This window comes from Calonectris borealis, chromosome 1 (assembly GCF_964195595.1).
Source record: "Calonectris borealis chromosome 1, bCalBor7.hap1.2, whole genome shotgun sequence".
Taxonomy (NCBI): Eukaryota; Metazoa; Chordata; class Aves; order Procellariiformes; family Procellariidae; genus Calonectris; species Calonectris borealis.
In genome coordinates, this window is record NC_134312.1 from 220,562,681 (window position 1) to 220,581,959 (window position 19,279).

The 19,279-nt window shown below is 48.7% G+C and overlaps 4 protein-coding genes and 1 pseudogene across 4 annotated transcripts in view; 3 read left to right on the forward strand and 2 right to left on the reverse strand.

The window, feature by feature from the left end:
- Window positions 1-19,279, reverse strand: part of LOC142078030 (hemoglobin subunit epsilon) — a 150,576-nt gene that overhangs the window by 128,488 nt on the left and 2,809 nt on the right. The window lies entirely within an intron of this gene.
- LOC142078026 (olfactory receptor 52R1-like) lies at window positions 1,214-2,178 on the forward strand. Its single transcript, XM_075140531.1, has one exon. It carries the CDS (start codon window positions 1,214-1,216, stop codon window positions 2,144-2,146), a length of 933 nt encoding a protein of 310 aa, XP_074996632.1. The 3' UTR covers window positions 2,147-2,178.
- On the forward strand, window positions 5,775-6,705 carry LOC142078069 (olfactory receptor 51G2-like). Its single transcript, XM_075140600.1, is given in 2 exon segments — window positions 5,775-6,577; window positions 6,579-6,705. Coding segments are annotated over 2 exon segments (930 nt in total).
- LOC142078027 (olfactory receptor 51Q1-like) lies at window positions 8,628-19,179 on the reverse strand. Its single transcript, XM_075140533.1, has 2 exons — window positions 13,899-19,179; window positions 8,628-10,841 (listed from the first exon to the last, which is right to left on the reverse strand). Exon 2 carries the CDS (start codon window positions 10,439-10,441, stop codon window positions 9,644-9,646), a length of 798 nt encoding a protein of 265 aa, XP_074996634.1. The 5' UTR covers window positions 10,442-10,841; window positions 13,899-19,179; the 3' UTR covers window positions 8,628-9,643.
- LOC142078071 (olfactory receptor 51L1-like) lies at window positions 11,119-18,857 on the forward strand (annotated as a pseudogene).

A 19,279-nucleotide genomic window follows, 5' to 3' on the forward strand; every position in this document is an offset into this window, starting at 1 on the left:
TTCTCCATGGAAGAATGAAGTTTTAGGTGAAGCAGCACCAACAGAGGAAGCTGGCAAGAAGGAGGTGGAATGAAGAAAGAAAAATATCAGGAATTTCAATTCCTGGATGTTTACAGCCACATGGGAAAAAAACCAGGAAATCTCTCCCAGAGTGCGGGTGACCCCAAACCATACGTATCTGTAAGGTTTCAAGCACAGCCCCAACAGCCCAGCTCCAGCTGGTGACTGGTGGCCGTGCTGGGCTGGGCTGTGGTGGTCGCGGTGTGAAATCTCGCTCCAGATGCAGCGGGAACGGAGCCCACCACTGGAGCCGGCTCGGCTAGCACCGGACCCTCAGGGCGGAAAAGCCTAGCTCTCTTCTGGGAAGCTGCTATTGTCTCCTCCGTCCCTCTGCTCCCTGCAGCTCTCCAGCACAAGTGCGGTCAGCCACAGGACAGTTTCTGAAGGGTCGTATCAGGACAGGACGGTTTCTGAAGGGTCGTATCAGGTCAGGAACATTGGCCTAATCTGTGCTGCGGGGCTCTTCAAGGAATCTTTTTTCCCAAGTATCAGGGAAAAACCATGAGCTGGGCAATGTGCAGGGGCTGAGCGAGCTGCAGTCTTTTTGCGGGGGAGAATGGGCATCGCTGGATCACTGCGTTTGTAGGGGGGGTGTCAAATACTGTGGCGTTGACTCAGTTGTTTTCCCTGAAATTGGATGTTTCCTGACTGAGGCAAGCGATTGTTGCTTCTGTTTACCCTGGCAAGCAGCACAGCGCTGTTAAAAGCTTCTGTAGAGCTATAGGGCTGGCGCTAACGACTTCGTATCCCCACTACGCACATTTCAGGAAGGTTTAATTCAGACCAGCTTTCATCTGGTCTCCTGGGCTGGACTCCCTTTGGACACTGGAGAGTATCAGGTGTACACCCTGGGCAGTCTTCCCGTGCAGTTTGATCCAGGAGGAATCCAGTCTGCATGGTCTCCAGGACCACTCCACCAAGTGGGACAGAGCACTTTCAGTGGAAACTGGCAGGACACTCGCTTCAAAAGTGCTCTTCTGCACGAGTGCAAGCAGCTGCCACAGGGATGGATGGCTGTGTGGGGAATTTGAGCTTCTAGACCGTACCTCATGCCAGTCTCTGTTTGCCACTGACCAGATCAGGTCGAGGCTGTTTGATGCTTTTTTACAGGATGCAAGAGCCCTCAGTGTAGGCAAGAGACAAGAAGGGTTTCATGTCTCTGAACTCTACTGCCTTCTCCCACCCTCCCTATTTCCTACTCATTGGCATCCCTGGGCTGGAGAAGGAGCAGTTCTGGATTGCCTTCCCCTTCTGCATCATGTATGTCATGGCTGTGCTGGGGAACGTGACCCTTCTCCTCATTATAAAGGCAGAGCCGAGCCTGCATGAGCCCATGTACCTCTTCCTGGCCATGCTGGCCTTCACTGACCTGGTCCTATCAACATCCACATTACCCAAAATGCTTGGCATCTTCTGGCTGGGCTCCGGGGAGATTGGCTTTCTCTCCTGCCTTGCTCAGTTGTTCTTCATCCATACCTTCTCGTCGGTGGAGTCGGGCGTGCTCATGGCCATGGCCTTGGATCGCTACATCGCGATTTGCCACCCGCTGCGGCACTCCAGCATCCTCTCTGTGCCGGTGGTGGCGGCCCTCGGGAGCCTGGTGCTGGTGCGTGGGGTCCTCCTGGTGAGTCCCTTCTGCTTCCTCCTCCACAGGATGCCCTTCTGCCAGCATCACGTCATCTCCCACTCCTACTGTGAGCACATGGCCGTGGTGAAGCTGGCATGTGGGGACACCAGAGTCAATGTCATTTACGGCCTCTTCGTGGCTTTCATAGTGACAGGATCTGACACAATCCTGATCATTGTGTCCTACACCATGATCCTGCGGGTGGTAATGAGGCTGTCATCCACAGAGGCACGACTTAAAGCCTTCAGCACTTGTGCATCCCATATCTCTGTCATCCTTGCCTTTTATGTCCCTGCCCTCTTCACGTTCCTCACTCACCGGTTTGGGCAGAGCATCCCTCCCCACATCCATATAACGGTGGCCAACCTCTACCTGCTAGTGCCCCCCATGTTAAATCCCATTGTTTATGGGGTGAGAACCAAGAATCTCTGGGACAGGGTGGTCCTCCTCTTCCAGTGAAAGGGAACCTGACCCATATGTATGTGCCTCAAACTGTGCTCTATTTACTGATGCTGCTGGCAAATTTAATGAGTTAACGCTGTGACTATTTATTTGTTCAGGGAGGAACCCTTCCTCACTGCCTGGAGTTTAAGCAATGCATTCTTGTAGAAATCACTAGATTGTCTCTTCCGTTATCACTGTCCAGGAGGTTTCATCCATTGTGTGATGAAGCTTGGCATAAAGACATTCAGTCTGGCTTCTACACCACTGGGAGATGGAGATTCGCCCCTCCCAGAAGTTAAACTCCTCACTGTTAAAATTCTTTCACTATTAAAAAAAAAATCCTCTCATGATTAAAATATTTATACTGTAAGACTGAGTATCTCCAAAAGATCTTCCTGCAGCAGCTTTCATTATATGAAGAGTGTTCCCTGGACTGCGTGATGATATTTAAAAGACATGTAGACATGGCGCTTAGGGACATGGTTTAGTGGTGGACTTGGCAGTGTTAGGTTTTCGGTTGGATTCGATGACCTTAAGGTCTTTTCCAACTTAAATGATTCTATGGGAAGGTGCTCAGATAGGAATGGTGACTGTCCTTGTAGAAGGAAATGGGTAGAATTCAAATTTAAGCATTAACCTTTGTTTTGTAAGGAAGGCAAAACCTACAATAAACCTATGCTAGCAAATTCCAAAAGTCCTATGTAAACACAAACCCTTTCAAACATATCTGAAGTCCTCTCTGGTGCAATTATTTGGAATGACCTATCACAGGGAGATCGTTGCTAACAGGATTGCACTACGCTACTCCTGGTAGTTGACTACCCCAATAAACAGGCAAACATGTTTTACAAAATCACTGCTCTATATCTGAAAAAGGTAGGCAGCAGTATGAGGCGAAGGTCAGACGACCCAAACTCAAGTTACGAAACTCAAGCATGTTACAAACCTTTGCTCTATTTTTAGTGCAAACTGAAGAGCACTAATGGATGGAGAGGAGATCTCTGACCTGGCCTGGCATTTCTTGGAGCTCCCTATCTTCCTGAGCAGCCCTGACTGTCGTGGCCACCCACGAGGGAGCCTCCGGGCTCTGCTATCTCTCCGTGAGCTGGATACCAGCGGGGAAGCAGGAGGGGGGGCCCCAGGAAGAGAACTTGCACTGCTGCTGAAGCAAAGCAGATGTTAGGCTGAATATTTTTTTGGCACCATTTCAGTGGAATACTTCAATTTCAACTCAGTTCATCCTTTTCTTCAGATAAAACAGAAGAAGCTTTTCACAGAGCACAAGCGAGAGGCAGGGGAAGCCAAAGGAGGAGAGATACGACTGCAGTTTGTCTAAGAGCCTATCTCAGAGCACCCACTTCATAAAGCAGGGCTGCTCCATTTCTTGTGGACTGGTGCTCACCCGCCACCACTCTGGTGAGGTAGAACCCCCATTTTTCTGTAGACTACATGAAAAATGTTGTCGTTTTCATTTTCATTAAGAACATGGGAGCTGCCCTCATGACCAACGTCCATCCATTCCACCACGCTGTCTCCTCCAGTGGCAATGGGAGAGGTCTTCTTTAAGGCCTTTTTTAAGTAAGAAATGACAGCAGGGGATCGTTGCTGGTCAGATACAAAGGTGACTGGCTGGCTCATATAGCTCCTTGTGACCTATGAGATGTGTGCATACAAGCCATCACCGCCACATAATATCAGATACTCAGCACCAACAGCTTAGGCTCCTACTCTAGGATTCCCTTCTCTGTAAATAAAGCTGGCTGTGACATCTGGATCATTGCACAGCATGGATGGGGTGGTTGCTGGCGTGGGGGGGGGTCAGCAGTGCTCTCCAGTCAATGCTAACGCTGCATGTGAGCTGCCTGGAGAAAGTGGTGGGAAAGCCGAGGAGGTCTGTACCCAAACCAGGGACACAAGCACACTTTCACGGGGCGGGGGTGTGTGTGTGTGTACAACTTTGGGGTGGTGCTTTGAAATCCAAAGGCAACGAACGGTCCCATTGCTGAAAAAAGCCAAACCTGAACATTTTGATGGGTAGCCCAGTGTTTTCAGGCATTTAATCAGCTGACAATGGTGCCTGAGGCCACAGCTGCCAAGAAAGGGAGATCTTGCCACCATCGCTCTCTCCTCTTGGTAGGTTCACATCTGTCCTTCTCACCCCTTCAGACAGTCTCCCAGGAAAGTTTCCTCCTGTCTGATGTCTCCTTCCTGAAGCCAGAAGCCAACACCACGTTCAAGTCCTGCTTTGACTTCACACCTAGTTTCTAGTCCTATTTAGCTCCTGGTGCTAACCCAAGGCAGTTCCACAGTAGCCTCCCACTTGACACTGGGATTCACTCTTAATAGCATGTTTGCATCATCTCCTTTGAGTTAGCGGATCAACCAAAAAAAAAGAAGCAGAAGTATCCAGTGAGCCTGGGAGTCCTGGGGGACTGATTTTGTGGAGTGGCGATGTAAAGATGCGCTCACTGGAGGCAACCTGGCGGCAAGCTGCTCAGGCAGCTCATATTTGGGTATTGCTCCATATTTAAGGCAAAGTGATCTGCTTTTTCTGGGCTGCTTTACATATGTCAGCTGTTTGATAATTTCAGATAACTTTGTCAGTGTTACTGTAGTACTATTAAAGTGATTATTAAAGGTAGGATGCGCATGTAATGAAGAGCTTGTTACCCTCAGACCCTTTTCTTGTCAATGAGGGCTGTACACACCGTTTACCTGGCCGGGTAGACATCAGGGTGAGACAAACTGCCTTCTGGCAGTGCCTGTTCCCCAGTGTGATTGGTGGGGTCCAGACAACCAGCTGAGATGCTGATACCTACACAGCAGGCACCTGCACCCCAGGTGAGGGGACAGTGACCTGTAAGGAAGGACAATCCTTGCCTGTGTTACAGCTTGGCAAGGTGGGCAAGTAGGACGGAAAACTTCTCTTCTCAGCATGCAGAAATGGTTCCTGTAGACCACAGAGAACTGCCAGAGCTCTCCTCCCTGTGAGAGGGTGATTTGGTTATTGTTTACTTCATTTATACTGGAAAAGAGCACTTGCATTTGCACATATGAGAATATCCAGGTCCAAAATCTTTCACTCTTGGGCTAGCAGATGTTCACAACACTGCTTTTTGGCAGCATGCTGGTGAATGCTTGTTGGCTGGATCCTGCAAAATTTTGCTGCACTATCCGGGTTCTCAGCTGTGCGCAGCTCTCGAAGGTGGGCTTTCTGTATGAGATACAAGTCTGCTTTCACCATTCATCCAGGATGCCACCTCTCAAGTCTTTTTGCCCTCTGGTGCAACACAGTCAATACAGTATCACATCTGTCAATCTAGTAAACAGCTCTCTGTGTCCTGGCATAGAGAAGCTCATAATTCAACCATCAACTAGGTACTGCGTCCCTCCATCTCCACAAGCTTTCTGACTTTTGGGAGCTGTAGTTCTCCATGCCAAGAACTGATCACAAAGGTAAAATGCCCTCTTGCTGCCTCAGCAAACTCAGAAGTCTGGATGCCCATCACCGCAGTGAGAGAGATGAGAAGAAAGCTTGGCTTCATGGTATGAATACTCTTTTATGATTTCTGTGAATTCTTTTGTAGGATGAGTGGGATCTGCTGCTTGATCTTTGACAGGACAAAGATGCTGCACTAGGAAAATGACCAACAGTAGCTTCCTTAGATCTTCTACCTTCCTTCTAACAGGAATCCCAGGAATGGAAAGTGGGAACGTGTGGCTTGCCATCCCTTTCTGCTGCATGTACATTATTTCCATCCTGGGAAACAGTACAATCCTCTTTGTCATCAAAGCAGAGCGCAGCCTCCATGAGCCCGTGTACCTCTTCCTGTGCACGCTGGCTATCGCAGAGCTTGGTGTGTCTCTGTCTACGCTCCCCACAGTGCTGAGCATGCTGCTCGGTGATTCACAGGAGATCAGGTTTGACGCCTGCCTCACCCAGATGTTCTTCATTTGCTGCTTCTCCATCCTGGACTCCGGGGTGCTGTGGGCCGTGGCCTTCAACCGCTTCATGGCCATCTTGCAGTGTGCATCCATCCTGACCAACCCCAGGATAGGTGTCATTGGGCTGGGGCTCACAGTGAGGAGCATTAGCCTCTTGCTCCCCTTGCCGATACTTCTGAAGAAGCTGTCGTTCTGCAAGTCACGGGTGCTGGCTCACTCCTTCTGTTTGCACCCCAACTTCCTCCAGCTGCCCTGTGCAGATATCAAGGTGAATAGCATGTATGGCTATTTTGTCATCCTGGCCACCTTTGCGCTAGACTTGCTGTCTATCATCCTGTCCTGCGTCATGATCATTAAGTCTGTGCTGGGTATCACATCCAAGGAAGAGTGTCTCAAGGCCCTGAACACCTGCATCTCTCATATCTGTGCTGTTTTGATTTATTATATTCCAATGATTGGCTTGTCCATGGAGTATAGGTTTGGGAAACCCTGCCTCTCCTCTGATTCATGTCCTCATGGCCAATATCTACTTCCTTGCACCCCCTGTGCTAACCCCCATTATTTACAGTGTAAAAACTAAACAGATCCACAGAGGCATACACAAACTTCTCACTCCAAGAAGGCGCTGATGTAGGACACAGAAGACCCAAGAGGTTTTGCATATGGTAGAACAGCTGGTGAGTAATAGTTTAGATACTCTCTACTCCAGCCTGTCACCCATTTGACTGCTGAGCATCCTGAACCTTCAGACTCTTCTTATGCAGTAGATGAAGTATGCCCTGTTTCTAGGCCCTCAGCATTTTCTTTGCTGTATAAAGGAGTGTTGCAGGATCTACAGTCTTCTATACATTCCTGGTCAATAATGCAGGAGCTGTAACTGCCTGAGGTTCCTAAGCTAATGGCCCTTCTTTTTAGACAAGGAGGACATAGCAATGGACGTGTGGGGGTAAGAGTTTCCCACTTCCACCACGGCACCGTGTCAGCTGGACCCAGAGCTCCTGCCGGAACGAGGGAGTTGATCCTCCTGGCCAGCACTGCCTGGGCATGTATCTGCAGGGAAAATCTAATGCTTCCTAGATGTGCTCAGCCATCTAGCCTCTAGTGCATCAGCATGCACTAAAGCATAGATCTAATATGTGCAATAGCTGTTTATTCAAGCTTTTTACACCTGCAGCCAGACTTGCTAAGACTGTCAAGTGCTTAAGGACCTCGGCGTATGGCAAAGCCCTCTCGTTCCAGCCAGGTGACATTTCCAGCAGGAACAAGACATATCCAAAAGTTGTGATTCGTGCTGCAGGAGCTGAAAGTCACCATAGGTTTCCCTTCCCAGGGACCGTAACCAGCCCACTCTGGGGTGTTGCAGACTCACAGCAGCTGGGATGGTTCATCTGCTCTGCCTGGACCAGCCACTTAATGGCTCAAGCAGACCCCCGATGGAAACACAGCCTGTGCAATATCACTGCAGCAGCACCGGGCTCACAACACCATCAGGTCGTAATGGCAGCAGAATTATACACAAGAAGGGTTCAGGTCAGATCCCCAGCTGGTGTGAGTGGGTCCAGCTCAGCCACTGCACTGCAGCTCCACCAGCAACAGGTATTACAGCAACAGGAGAGCCAGCTCCCACCAGGGACTCCTGAAAGGAGGTGCCTCCATGTGCACTGGGTGTTTAAGCTCCTATCGCCCAGGAGGAGATCTAATCAAGACAGAGCCTGGAGAAGAGTGGCTCAGATCACTCTAAAGCAGATAGTTGGGGCTGGTTTCACCCCAGAATATCCTGCCTGCTCCCCACACCTCCCTGATTTCCATTTATTTGAATAGGATTTCTTTGGCATAAGGTTAGAAAGCAGAGAGGCGAAGCAGTGCTATGCACTTAAAACAAAACCATCGGTAGCAGTGCTGGTTGCAGCCCTGCTGTGCACAAGGCTGTACATCGAACGCCAACGCCTTCCTCACGGGTCTGCAGCACCCACCATCCCAGGAGGGGCTAAGAAGAGCCAAAATAAATCCTGCCTTCCTTTTCCCTTACATAAAGCTGTCATTACAGAGAACAACCAACGAACACTGTTATTTACTGAAGCCTAAATGGGCACATGAATACCCAAAGGAAATTACAGAAAAATAACAAAAAAATACCCTACATATTCCAAGTCAGATTGGGAACTGAATGGTCGTCAGTGCTTTACAGGTTACCTGATAAGATTTCGCTGATGTGACCCAAACAACAGAAGCCACCTTCCTCAGGCTGAGCCCCCTTCCTAGGGTTGCAGGGTTGAGCACTGGGTTTGACAAACCTTCATGGGGTTTCCCTGTCTCTCATGGCAGCCCAGGAGAACTATCAACAGATGTATTACATACACCTACCACCATGCAGCAAGAGTTTCTTCAAACTCCTTGCTTTGAGACCCACTTCTGTGGGACTTGTGATCCAAATAACAGCTTATCACATTCAGGTGTTACCAAGTCTCGTGGTGGTTCTTTGTGTGTTGGGGCTGTGGTACACTCAAAAGCTTGTTACATCAAAAGGAAGCACACCTTCTACGTAGAGCCAAGAATTTACTGTTATTGCAATTAAAGTTTTAACAATCTTATAAAAACACAGAAGACAGTTGCTGTCAGTCCAGTGGTTGACCTAGTGTCATCTGCAAGCTTTGAGAGTTCACTGTGCATGCCCTCATCCAGGTCACTGATGACAATGCAGAATAAAATGAGTCCTAGCAGAGATCCCTTGGGGAGGCCACTGCTGACTCTTCTCTGGACTCAAAGATGACTTACTTTAACCAACTTCCCATCCCTAGAAGAGGTTTTCTTCCAATCCCCCTGCAAAGTAATTTCATTAAAAGCATTTAGTCAAGGGCTTTTGGTCATCCATGTGTATTATGGCCATGGGACCCCTCCAGCTGGAGCCACTCTCACAGAAGTCCAGCAATTCACGGCAGGATTCCCCCTTGCGGTAGCCTGGCTGACTCTGCAAGAGTGTTTACCCATATGCTTAGTAACTTTATTCTTGATCACAGTCTCTACTGTCCCACTAGCGATGGAAATCAAGCCCACTGGTCAGTAGGTCTCAGGAACCCCATGGAGCCCCTTTTGCAGGTGGAATTGAAGGGATGATCTGCCCTGCAGCACCATGATCATTTGCAATAGAGTGATGCACCCTGTCCAGCAGCTCTGTAGCGTCACACCTGAGCTCCTTCCAGACTCTCAGATGAATTACACCTGGTCCTGGGAGTTAGTGATATTTAACTGATATTTCTTTGATATAACTCCTCCTCCATATTTACTTTGAACTGATCAAGATCCTCTAATCCATTTGCTATGAAGGCAGCGTTGGGTATAGAAATCCCATGCAAAGAATTCACTGAGCTTCAATGCTATGGCCTTATCACCCTTGAGTATGCTTCCCACCAAGTGGTCCACCTGGTTGCTAGCTGGATTCCTACTTTTGATGCATTTAAAGAGCGTTCTGCTGACAGTTAGAGCATCCTTTGCAAGGTGCTCTTCCCATTAATTTTTCTCTCTTTTAAACTCCTGCTTATGTTTGACCTGTCACTTTTTACGGGCATTTCATGTAGGCAAGCTTCCCACTTCTTGGTGAGTCCTGGGCTGCTGGCCATGGCCAGGCCAAGCCAACCTTTGACACAGGAGCCGGAGAAGGCTTTTGTGAATGGGCTTGTTTTTCATGCTGCAGATGATGGGGTTCAACACAGGCGGGACAAAAAGGTGGACGGTGGCCGAAGGGTGCAGCATTCTTGCCGTACTGGTGTATAACGGACCGACCATGGGGACACAGAAGATGAGGCCAGCGCAGAAGTGAGAGACGCAAGTGTTGAGGGCTTTGGCCTGTTCCTCTCTGGAGGGGATGCCCACCGCAGCCTTAATGATCATGGTGCAGGACAAGACGATGAGCACTGAGTCTAGGATCATGAAGAGCACCAGGGTTCGGCCGTACATGCTGTTCAAGGTGGAGTCTGTGCAGGCCAGCCGTATCATGTCCTGGTACAGGCAATAGGAGTGGGACAGCACGTGGGACCTGCAGAACAGCAGTTGCGTGAGCAGGCAGATGAGCAGGAGCAGCGTCAGAGAGCGGCAGACCATCCCCAGCCCAATCTTTGCAATCCTGGCACTGGTGAGGATGGAGGAGTATCTCAGCGGGCAGCAGATGGCCATGTAGCAATCAAAGGCCATGGCCAGAAGCACTGAGGACTCCATGATGGAGAAGGCATGGATGCAGAACATCTGGGTGAGGCAGACCGGGAAGCTGATCTCTCCAATGCCGAACCAAAAGACCCGCAGCACCGTGGGCAGGGTGGACAGAGTCAGGCCCAGGTCCGTGGTGGCCAGCATTGAAAGGAAGTAGTACATGGTCTGGTGGAGCCTTCAATTCACTCTGATGACGAGCAGGATGGTGCCATTGCCCAGCATTGCGATGAAGTACATCAGACAGCACGGAAGAAAACCCAGCGGTGGAAATGAGCCATCCCGGGAATGCCCATCAGCAGGAAAGCCAGGGCATGGCTGCTGTTCCCTGGGGATATGCTTGCTCTGCGCTGATGCCCTGCCGTGTTAAAGGCCCCCTTTTCATTAGCATTTCAAAGGTAATGCAGGATTAGATTTCACAGGGCAATGAAAACGAACAGTCTGGTGTCTGGGCATGGAGATCTCATTTCTTTTCTCCTCCTTGAAGATGTGCCAGAGCAGAGATGAGCACTTTGCAGTGCCAGTTCAGTCCTTTTTCCTGCTTTATTTTCCCCAGGCTCCTCACCTGTAAAGTCAATAATAACATCATTTATTGCACCAGGGCTTCATCCCTCCCAGGATATTGCTACAGCCTCTTCTCTCAGTCGCTGTAAGCAACATCACCATCCTTCCCTGGCACTCAGGCCCTGGTCTCTGATTCCATGTGGGTCCCTCTCCAGCTCTCTACATTGGATTTGCAGCCTTTCCCCACGGTCCCCCGTCTTTTCCACACGTGGACTCTCAGTCCCTGCTGTGCACAGCCTCGACACATGCCCTTCCAGGCAGGACATTGCAGGAGGACAATGGTCACTCTCACCGTCATTGCTCCTCTGAGCAGCCCTCCCCTTGCCCACGAGCTGTTGCAGAGGACAACAGATGCCTGTTTCCCCTCCCAGGCTGTGCCTCCAGCCTGTTGCCTGTCCTTGCTTGCAGGTACCAGCCTGCCCAGCCAGCTCCCTCAGCTTGCTTGCTGGATTGTCAGATTTTCGTCTTTCACCCCGTGCAGGATGCCCCGTCTGGAGCTCTGCAAACCACCGCCCCGTGCCCGGCTGCTGAGTTTGGACCATGGCTTGCCTCTTGGCAGACACGGTCCTGCTTGTCCTCCTGTCCCCCACCTGCACCCTTTGCTATCACTTAATCTACTCTTCAGTGGAAGGGAAAGGGGAAAAGGCTGCAGTTTTCTCCCTGTTTTGTGTCTGTGCAGCGCCCGGCACCGTGGGGCTGTGCTGCTTGACAAGGGTCCCTGGGAGCTACAGAAACAGCAGCAATTACCGAAATTTATCTGTCACCCATTCTGAGCCCCGAGGGGACACGGTCACTCCTGCAACTCTAAATTTGGTAAGGCATTGGCAACTTTAGAACATTATTGTTTCCCTTCACTTCGGAGATTATTTACTATTCTAATTGTTGTTACCATTACTATAGTTCTTACTGATAGCCCATCAAGCTGTTCAAAGTGACAGGTATTTCAGTCGATATGTATGTTAGTAAGATACACAGCAACTATAATTCTTAGCAGGAATGTTGTTATTACAGCTAACAGTTATGGGTAAAATTAAGCAATGTGTACACAAACCCAGCTCTCATTTCTACAGAACTGTCAACCAAGGGCTTCCAATCCACAGCCCACAGATACCTCAGGGAAACAGAGTGCTATGCGAAATATAAATCATAAAAGAAAAGCTATGCTTAAAGGGCTTAAGCTTTGAATACAGGGATGGTACCTTTTGGAGTTGTAAGTAAAAAAAAAAAAAGTTATAAAATGCTTCACTAACCTATGCTATTTGCCTGGCTTGTGTGCTGCTCTTTTCAGGGGCTGCAGGGGCTGATGTGGAAGAAGTTAAACTTTTCCAGCCCTCAGCACTCAAGGCATTCACGCTCCATCTGTCTATGTAAACAGGGAACATGGCATTGTTTAATTGAAGGGCATGTGGCTAAACTCATTAGTGTGCCATGAAAAATGGAATTAGTCTATTTCCAACTGCCCCACTTCTCAGTCAAAGCTCCAAACATCTGTGCCTCCACTCTCTACTTCGCCAGCTAAATAATTAGCTTGGTAAGTTAAATTAGCAGACAGCTTTCCAGGGTGCTCTAATTATCTTCAACATGAAAATATAAATTTAAGTATTTGAATCTGGGTGTACAGACTTGAATGTGCACCTCATCCTCATCGTCTGTAAATGTGCTTTGGATGTCCCACAAAAATAAAAAGATTGCTTTGTTCACTCTGTGCATCATCGACTGCTCTGGCCTGTGTAAACATTCATTAAACTGGGAAAAGTCCTGTCCTCCGCCCACGGGGCTGCCCCAGAGGCTGGGCGTCCTGCCCCCCCAGTGCCCCTCCACGAAGCTGTTCGCCTTGATTGCTCCACAGTGTGGCTGAGGAAGGAACATTCCTCGCCTGCTCCTCCCACCCTCCTTTTATTTTTGTCCTTCTCGAGACACGTAAACAATGTGTCTGCGCACAGGGAAAGGATGAATTTCCACAGCCCAGCTGGGTGCTGTGCCACGGGGGAGGAGTGGGCGCTCCGGCTCGGGTGGATGCTTGGCTTCTGCCCAGAAGGATGAAGATGGAGCCTGTAGACAGAGCGTAATCCTGGCTCGGTCACGCTTCATAGCATCAGGCTCTCAGTGGGTAAGGACCAGCGGAACTGGCTCGCCATCTCCAAGTGTGCTCAGCACCAACCACCTCAGACGAGCAAAACATCCCATCAGCAGATGGGGCGTAATCTGTGTTTTGTGAAAGATCCCATGAAAAAACACAGTTCTTAAAGGATGACTTCGGGGCTTTAAATCCTGTCTGAAATATGCTGTTATACCACTGGATGTTACTCTCTATAGAAATGTTGTCCACTCCCTCCTCCCAATATCAGCAGTTGCATCCCTGCAGTGTCCCTGTGTTGCAGCAAGAGGCACCCAGGCTGTGGAAAACACTGAGAGGAGACATTGTGGTGGGGAAGAAATAGGGATAGATGATGAAGATGTATGTGGATAGATGGGTAGATAATCAGGCAGCCAAGGGGTGCGCTGGCAATAGCTGCCTGGGTGGCGAGGTGATGGGTTTGGAGGCTGTACTGATTTCGGCTGGGATAGAGTTAATTTTCTTCATCGTAGCTCATATGGTGCTGTTTTGGATTTGTAATCAAAAAAGTGTTGAGAAAACACTGATGTTTTATTTATTTCTGGGCAGTGCTTACAGAGCATCAAGGTCTTTTCTGTTTCTCACCCCGCCCCACCAGCGAGGAGGCTGGGGGTGCACAAGGACTTGGGAAGGGACACAGCCGGGACCCCAACTGACCAAAGGGATATTCCATACCATATGACATCGTGCTCAGCAGTAGCAACTGGGGGAAGGAGGAAGGGGAGGGCGTTTGCTGAACTTCTGTGGGGTTAAACCACAACAGAGGAACACTGAAGGACAGATGGATGGACAGATGCATGGATGGATGGATGCATGGATGGATGGCTCCATGGATGGATGGAAAGTGTGAAACACCTGCAGGAATGCACAGTGATAGATAAGCAAGCTGGCTGTGAACCAGAGTTACCCTTTATCACAAAATCTGAATGGAAAATGACCCACCCAAAATTAAAACATCAGTGATGAAGCAAGGCTGACATGGAAGTGCATTGACCCTTCAGATGCCCTTATCTCTGTTTGGCTGAAGTCCTTAGGCAGAAGATGCAGAGGGACAGGGAACGGCACTCCTGCCCGAGTGTTCCACATGCAGAGGAAGCCAGCTGTTTTTGTAGGGCCTGTGCGAAATCTCAGCAGCAACGACAGTCACCTGGGACCTGCTGCCGGGCTGAGGCCATGAAATGCAAACCAGCTACACAGTCCAGGGAGGTGATGGGACTCCCTTTCGTACCTTCAGCTGCCACCACCCTGGCGGCAGCACGGGGGTAAATGCTGCAAGAGCAAACACGAGGATCATAAATGTTTAGGAAACACTGGTCAGAGCAGCAATGAAAAAAAATAGATTTCACTAGATTTTTCTTCCCTTTTAAAATAGAACCGTGAATTTTTAAAATGTTAAACATTGAATAAAGTCAATTATTTGCCCCAAGTGTAGGCGTTGGCTCCAGGGTGAAACTGCTGCTCTGCACTTGCCAGCTAGGTCTGAAGTGAGATAGAGATGCAATTCCCTTGAAACACTGCTTAGATTTCACCACTGAATTTTGGGTAAAATAGAGTGCATCTTCAGGTTTTTGCCTTCCTAGAAAAATACACACATCCCTGCCAAGCTTTCTAGTGCAAAAGCAGCGCCTCACTCTTCTTTGTATGCTTGAGAAGTTGTAAGCTCTTCCATGGCAAAACTTTGGGAAGAGAGGGTTGGGAAAGGGATGGAGAGAGGGAGGTGCAGTGCCCACAAGCTCAGCATGTACCAGCATGGGTGGAGGGTGAGCCTACTTTTTGGCCATGCAAAAGCACTCTTACATACACATCGTTTTTCAAACATCAGCAGTGGAATCCCAATAAACCCTTTTAAAGATACATACATTTTATTGTCCCCGTGTTATGGATAGGGCAACTAAAACAAAGAGGCAAAACAGAAAAAGCTACGGCCAGGGCTAGCATTTATGGAGTACTTTGCTGGAGTATTGTCCCAAGGTGCCAATGGAAAACGTTCCGGTGGTGATTCAAGTCCAGATCGTGCCTGACAATGCCTGCATTTCAGCTTCCTGCATTTCAGGCCATATACCTAAGCTCATTATCTGGGACAGACCCAAACGTGCAGAAAGGGCCAAGACACATTGTCTTGCCTGTCTTTCCCACTGGAAGGGATTCCTTCTCTCTAATGTTGTCAAACACTGAAAACTTCATGTACGTAAAATAAAAATTATTAATAAAGCAAACAGAAACTTCCCAAACAAAACTGTTCCAAAGCGAAGCATTCCCCTCCATGGAAGGAGGCTCTTCCCTGGAAGAAGATGTAGGACTGAGAGAGGGCAAAGCAGGAGCAAGAGCAGTTTGTTTGATTGCTTGAGACACGACCAGGCAGCACGTGGAGAAAGTGGTAGGAGTGCCGAGTAGGACAGGGTGGGCATATTTGCAAAAAGTCTCCATCCAAGCAGGTGCTTTCCAGCATTCACGGCGGTGGACGTCTGTGCAGCTCTGAGTGCTGCTGCAGAAGTAATGGGAAAGCTTCGGAGCGTGTCTCGGTGATTTGCTCCACGTCTGTCCCTGCAGATGCAACCCAGAGGACCACCACAGCCACCCGCTGCTGAAAGGCTGCCATGGCCACAGGGGCACGTGGCTGAGCACCAAACCATGGCAGGCTTTGGACAAGCTTAATCATCACTCTGCAACCCTGCAGCAAAGCTGGGTAGTCTCCAGAAGGTGATTCTGCCATTTGTGATCTGTCAGGTAATGGGAGGTGAGATGATGCTCTGCTTTCTGGGGGCCAGTGTGTCCTCCCTGTCATTCACACATCTCTGCTGTATGGGCAAAGGTGGTCCTTCTCCAACCTCTGTCAGCCACTGCAGTTTGACAGTGTGGATTTATCTAAATCACATTAACTACCATGGCGTCTGTTACTGCGTAGTGAATACACAGGTCTCTACTGCAGGAGTTCTTAATTTCTGTGGGGTGGAGCATGGGGCCTGTCTCCACAGCAGCAGTCATTTAGCCTGGACAAAGAAAGATTGAGGGAGACATGATGAAAGGCTGCCAACAAAAACAAAAAAAGAATAATTTGGTTTCTGAGTTCACTTTGTGCCAGATAGTGAGAACTCCTGCACTTCTGTCCAGATGAGTCTTTGGGATATGAAAGAGAAACTCTTCATCATCTCAGAAACGTTATCCCTGCCACTTCTGGTTTGGGATGGAAAATGAGCATGTGTCTGGTTCTCTTATTGAAGATAATTTGGTCTGGAAGGGCACTAAGCAGAGGTGGGAGGAGGTAAGGGGGCAGAAAAAAAGGAAAGATGAGGCAGATCAGCTGTGGTAAGTCACTCTGAGGTTTCAAACCTTCATTTCTGCAAAGTAACCAAGGGCGATGGATCAAAAATCTCTTAATATCCAAATGATACTTCTCGAGGGTTTTTGCAGCAGTACTGCAGTTGCCATGACATCAGATTTTGCTAGTGACACAGGAAAAACATTGTGGTCCTGTTCCCAGCCAGTCCTTGCACAATGTGGCTCGTGGAAAACAGCCAGCAGAGCTGGCCCCATCCCTCCAGACTCACCTGTGGGATTGCTTGTGGCCCTATAGATCAAGCCCTCTTCTATGGGCTAGGCAAGCTGAAAAGGATCCCTCTTGTTCCACAGGCCGATAGATTTTCTGTCCAAATACCTCCGTAACGTAACATGCAGTGAAAAAACTACCAGAAATGGTTGCTGCAGGAGCACAGAGCCGTTAGGGAGATTGGGTATTTCCATACTGTTTCTTAGAGAAAACAACATCTATCTTTACATCTCAAAAGCAATAAAGCATCTTTTGCAAAAGCAGAACAAGTACATCACCATTCATTCTCATTTCAAGGAGTGTGGGAAAAGACAACAAACATCCCACACGAATGGCTGAGTTTTGTTACGATTGTGTTCCAATCCCACCAGCTGTAAGACCTGTCTTCCAAAATGCTCTATTATGCTGACAGTCCTGAGAGAGAATTCCCTCTAGAGGCATAAAATTGTGCCTTACACTATATATAATCCCAGCAGGGGCAGCACAGAGTCAGTTAGAGAGTATTTTTGGCTCATGCTAAGAAGTGAAGAGAACTGGGTTTTTTTTCTGCTCTTGTTATTTTGGTAAGTGTGGGGATCAGGACAGATAAAAATAATTATACCTGATAGTCCTCTGGTTAGCCTGCTCCTTAGACTGACATTAAACTTTGAATAAGAATTCCTTAAAAGGCTCTGGGGTTTGATTAATTAATTATATTTTTAAACAGGAGTTTTTAAGGTTCCATTTCCAGGCAATATGCCACAGCAGTTAACAAGAGGGTTTCACTGTAGAGAAAACACAAATGCTCCTCTCATAAGCACAAAACGCACCACCACATTTTTCATTGCACAGACTCCGTTAATTATCCTAGCACAGATGTTTGACTAATTCTTTTTCTTAACACCTGTAAAAACTGCAAACAACATCTATTATGAGATATAAGAAGTTTTACATTCCATCCCACCGTTTGCAAACCTGGGGACTCCATTTTCATGGTGGGTCTGCAGGAAGGCAGGCTCCAGGAGGAGAGGTGGATGTCTCCCGACGGCTGAGGTGTCGCAACCACAGATCACAACTGTTTTCTGATTTAAATAATTTAACACTATTTCCTAGTGTCTTTTCCTACCAATTTTCACAAGAACCAATCCTTCTCTTATGAAATCTATTCAGTTATTAGTCTGTGTTGTTGTTGTGGAAATTCCCTCCCTTTCTTTCCAAAGCAATACGTTGTGATCATTCATCAAAGATTTGCAGCGCTGTCTGAGGTTTGAGAGAAGCTGCCGTGAAAGAGAACAGTCCATCAACCTGCTAGTGTGAGCTTCCCATCATTTCAGGGCTGCATGATGCAATTCATAGGGATTCAGGATTTTTCTATCATTTCTAAACTAAACCTGAACCAAATCTGGACTGCGCAGATTGCAATTCCTAAGAAGTGGGAGGACACCAAGAGCACCTCATGGGGGTGAGCACTGGACCAGCCTCGTGGTCACAGCCTTTCTGCTAACCACATTCCCGGGGTGTGAAGGACATATTGCCCCAGATTTCCATCTCAATTTGTTCTGCTCATGTCACTACGAGCATTGGAAATTGTGTTATTCTGCATGCTAGAAAAGCAGACCAAAGCCTCCACCAGCCCTGCATCATGTCCTCTCCATGCTGGCCCCCACTGACCTTGGGCTGTGTCTCTCCACCGTGTCAGGGGTGCTGCGGTCCTTACTCATGGCAATTAGCCTGTACCCCCGTGTGTCTCAGCTCTTCCTTATCTGCTCCCTCACCTTCCTGGAGTCAGCGGTGCTTTTTGCCATGCCCCTTGGCAGGCTGATGGCTCTCTGCTCCCCCATAGAGCTGTATGACCATGCCAACAGGCATGAGGGCAGCCAAAATAGGGCTGACGCACCCACGGAGGAGCATAGTCCTGATCATACCCCGGTCCTCCATCTCTTCTGGCTGCCTGGTGACCGGGGAGCACCTTGTCCCATCCCCTTTACCTCATCCCACGGTGACCTGGCTGCCCTCCAGAGAGATAGTGTTCAACAGCATCTATGCCCCAGACGTCATTTTCTTCATCATGGGTTCAGATCTCCTCTTCTTTTTGTTGTCCTCCATCGTGGTCCTCGTGACACCTCTCAGCATTGCCTCCAAGGATGGGGGCCTGAAGTTTGCGCAGTCTCAGTCTTCTTCGTCCCAGAACTTGGCTAGCCCATCCAGCACAGGTTTGGGAAAGAGGCACCCCCATCTTCCACACTGTGATGGGCAACATCTACATCCTCCTCCCACCCCTCTTCAATCCTGTCTTTTACAGCATTCAAACAAAACAGATTTATAAAGGCACCTTCAACTTGTTTCTTCATGGACCCCTTCAAAACAAGCCATAGAGGAGAAAAGCAAGCAAATGTCTTGCAAACTCAGAGTGCAGAACCAGGGGATAATTTGGGTGGGAAGGGGTCTCCAGGGGTCTCTAGTCTGATGCCCTGCTCGAAGCAGGGTCAGCGCATCGGTTGCGCTGCTGTTGGCTGCACAGCGTTTCTAGGAGCTGCGCTAGTCTCTGTACAAAAACCTGCAGATTTGGTGCATAGGAGAAGCCCACTGAACCCAGGTGAGATGAGAGCATGTTTTGAAAGATTATGACCCAAAACAACCATATCCTCCCTGGTAACTCCAGAAACTTCTATCACAACCAGAACTCTGCTGAGCCAGATGCTGTAAACAGCACTGGTTGTCTGTCCCCTTGTGCAAGGAGTCTCTAGTCTTGGTTTAAGACAAGATTTAAGAGTAAGATAAACACAGTCCTGACCAT

Excerpts from the sequence above, each read along its gene's own strand:
- LOC142078026 (XM_075140531.1), top strand. The coding sequence starts at position 1,214 with ATGTCTCTGAACTCTACTGCCTTCTCCCACCCTCCCTATTTCCTACTC.
- LOC142078027 (XM_075140533.1), bottom strand. The coding sequence starts at position 10,441 with ATGTACTACTTCCTTTCAATGCTGGCCACCACGGACCTGGGCCTGACT.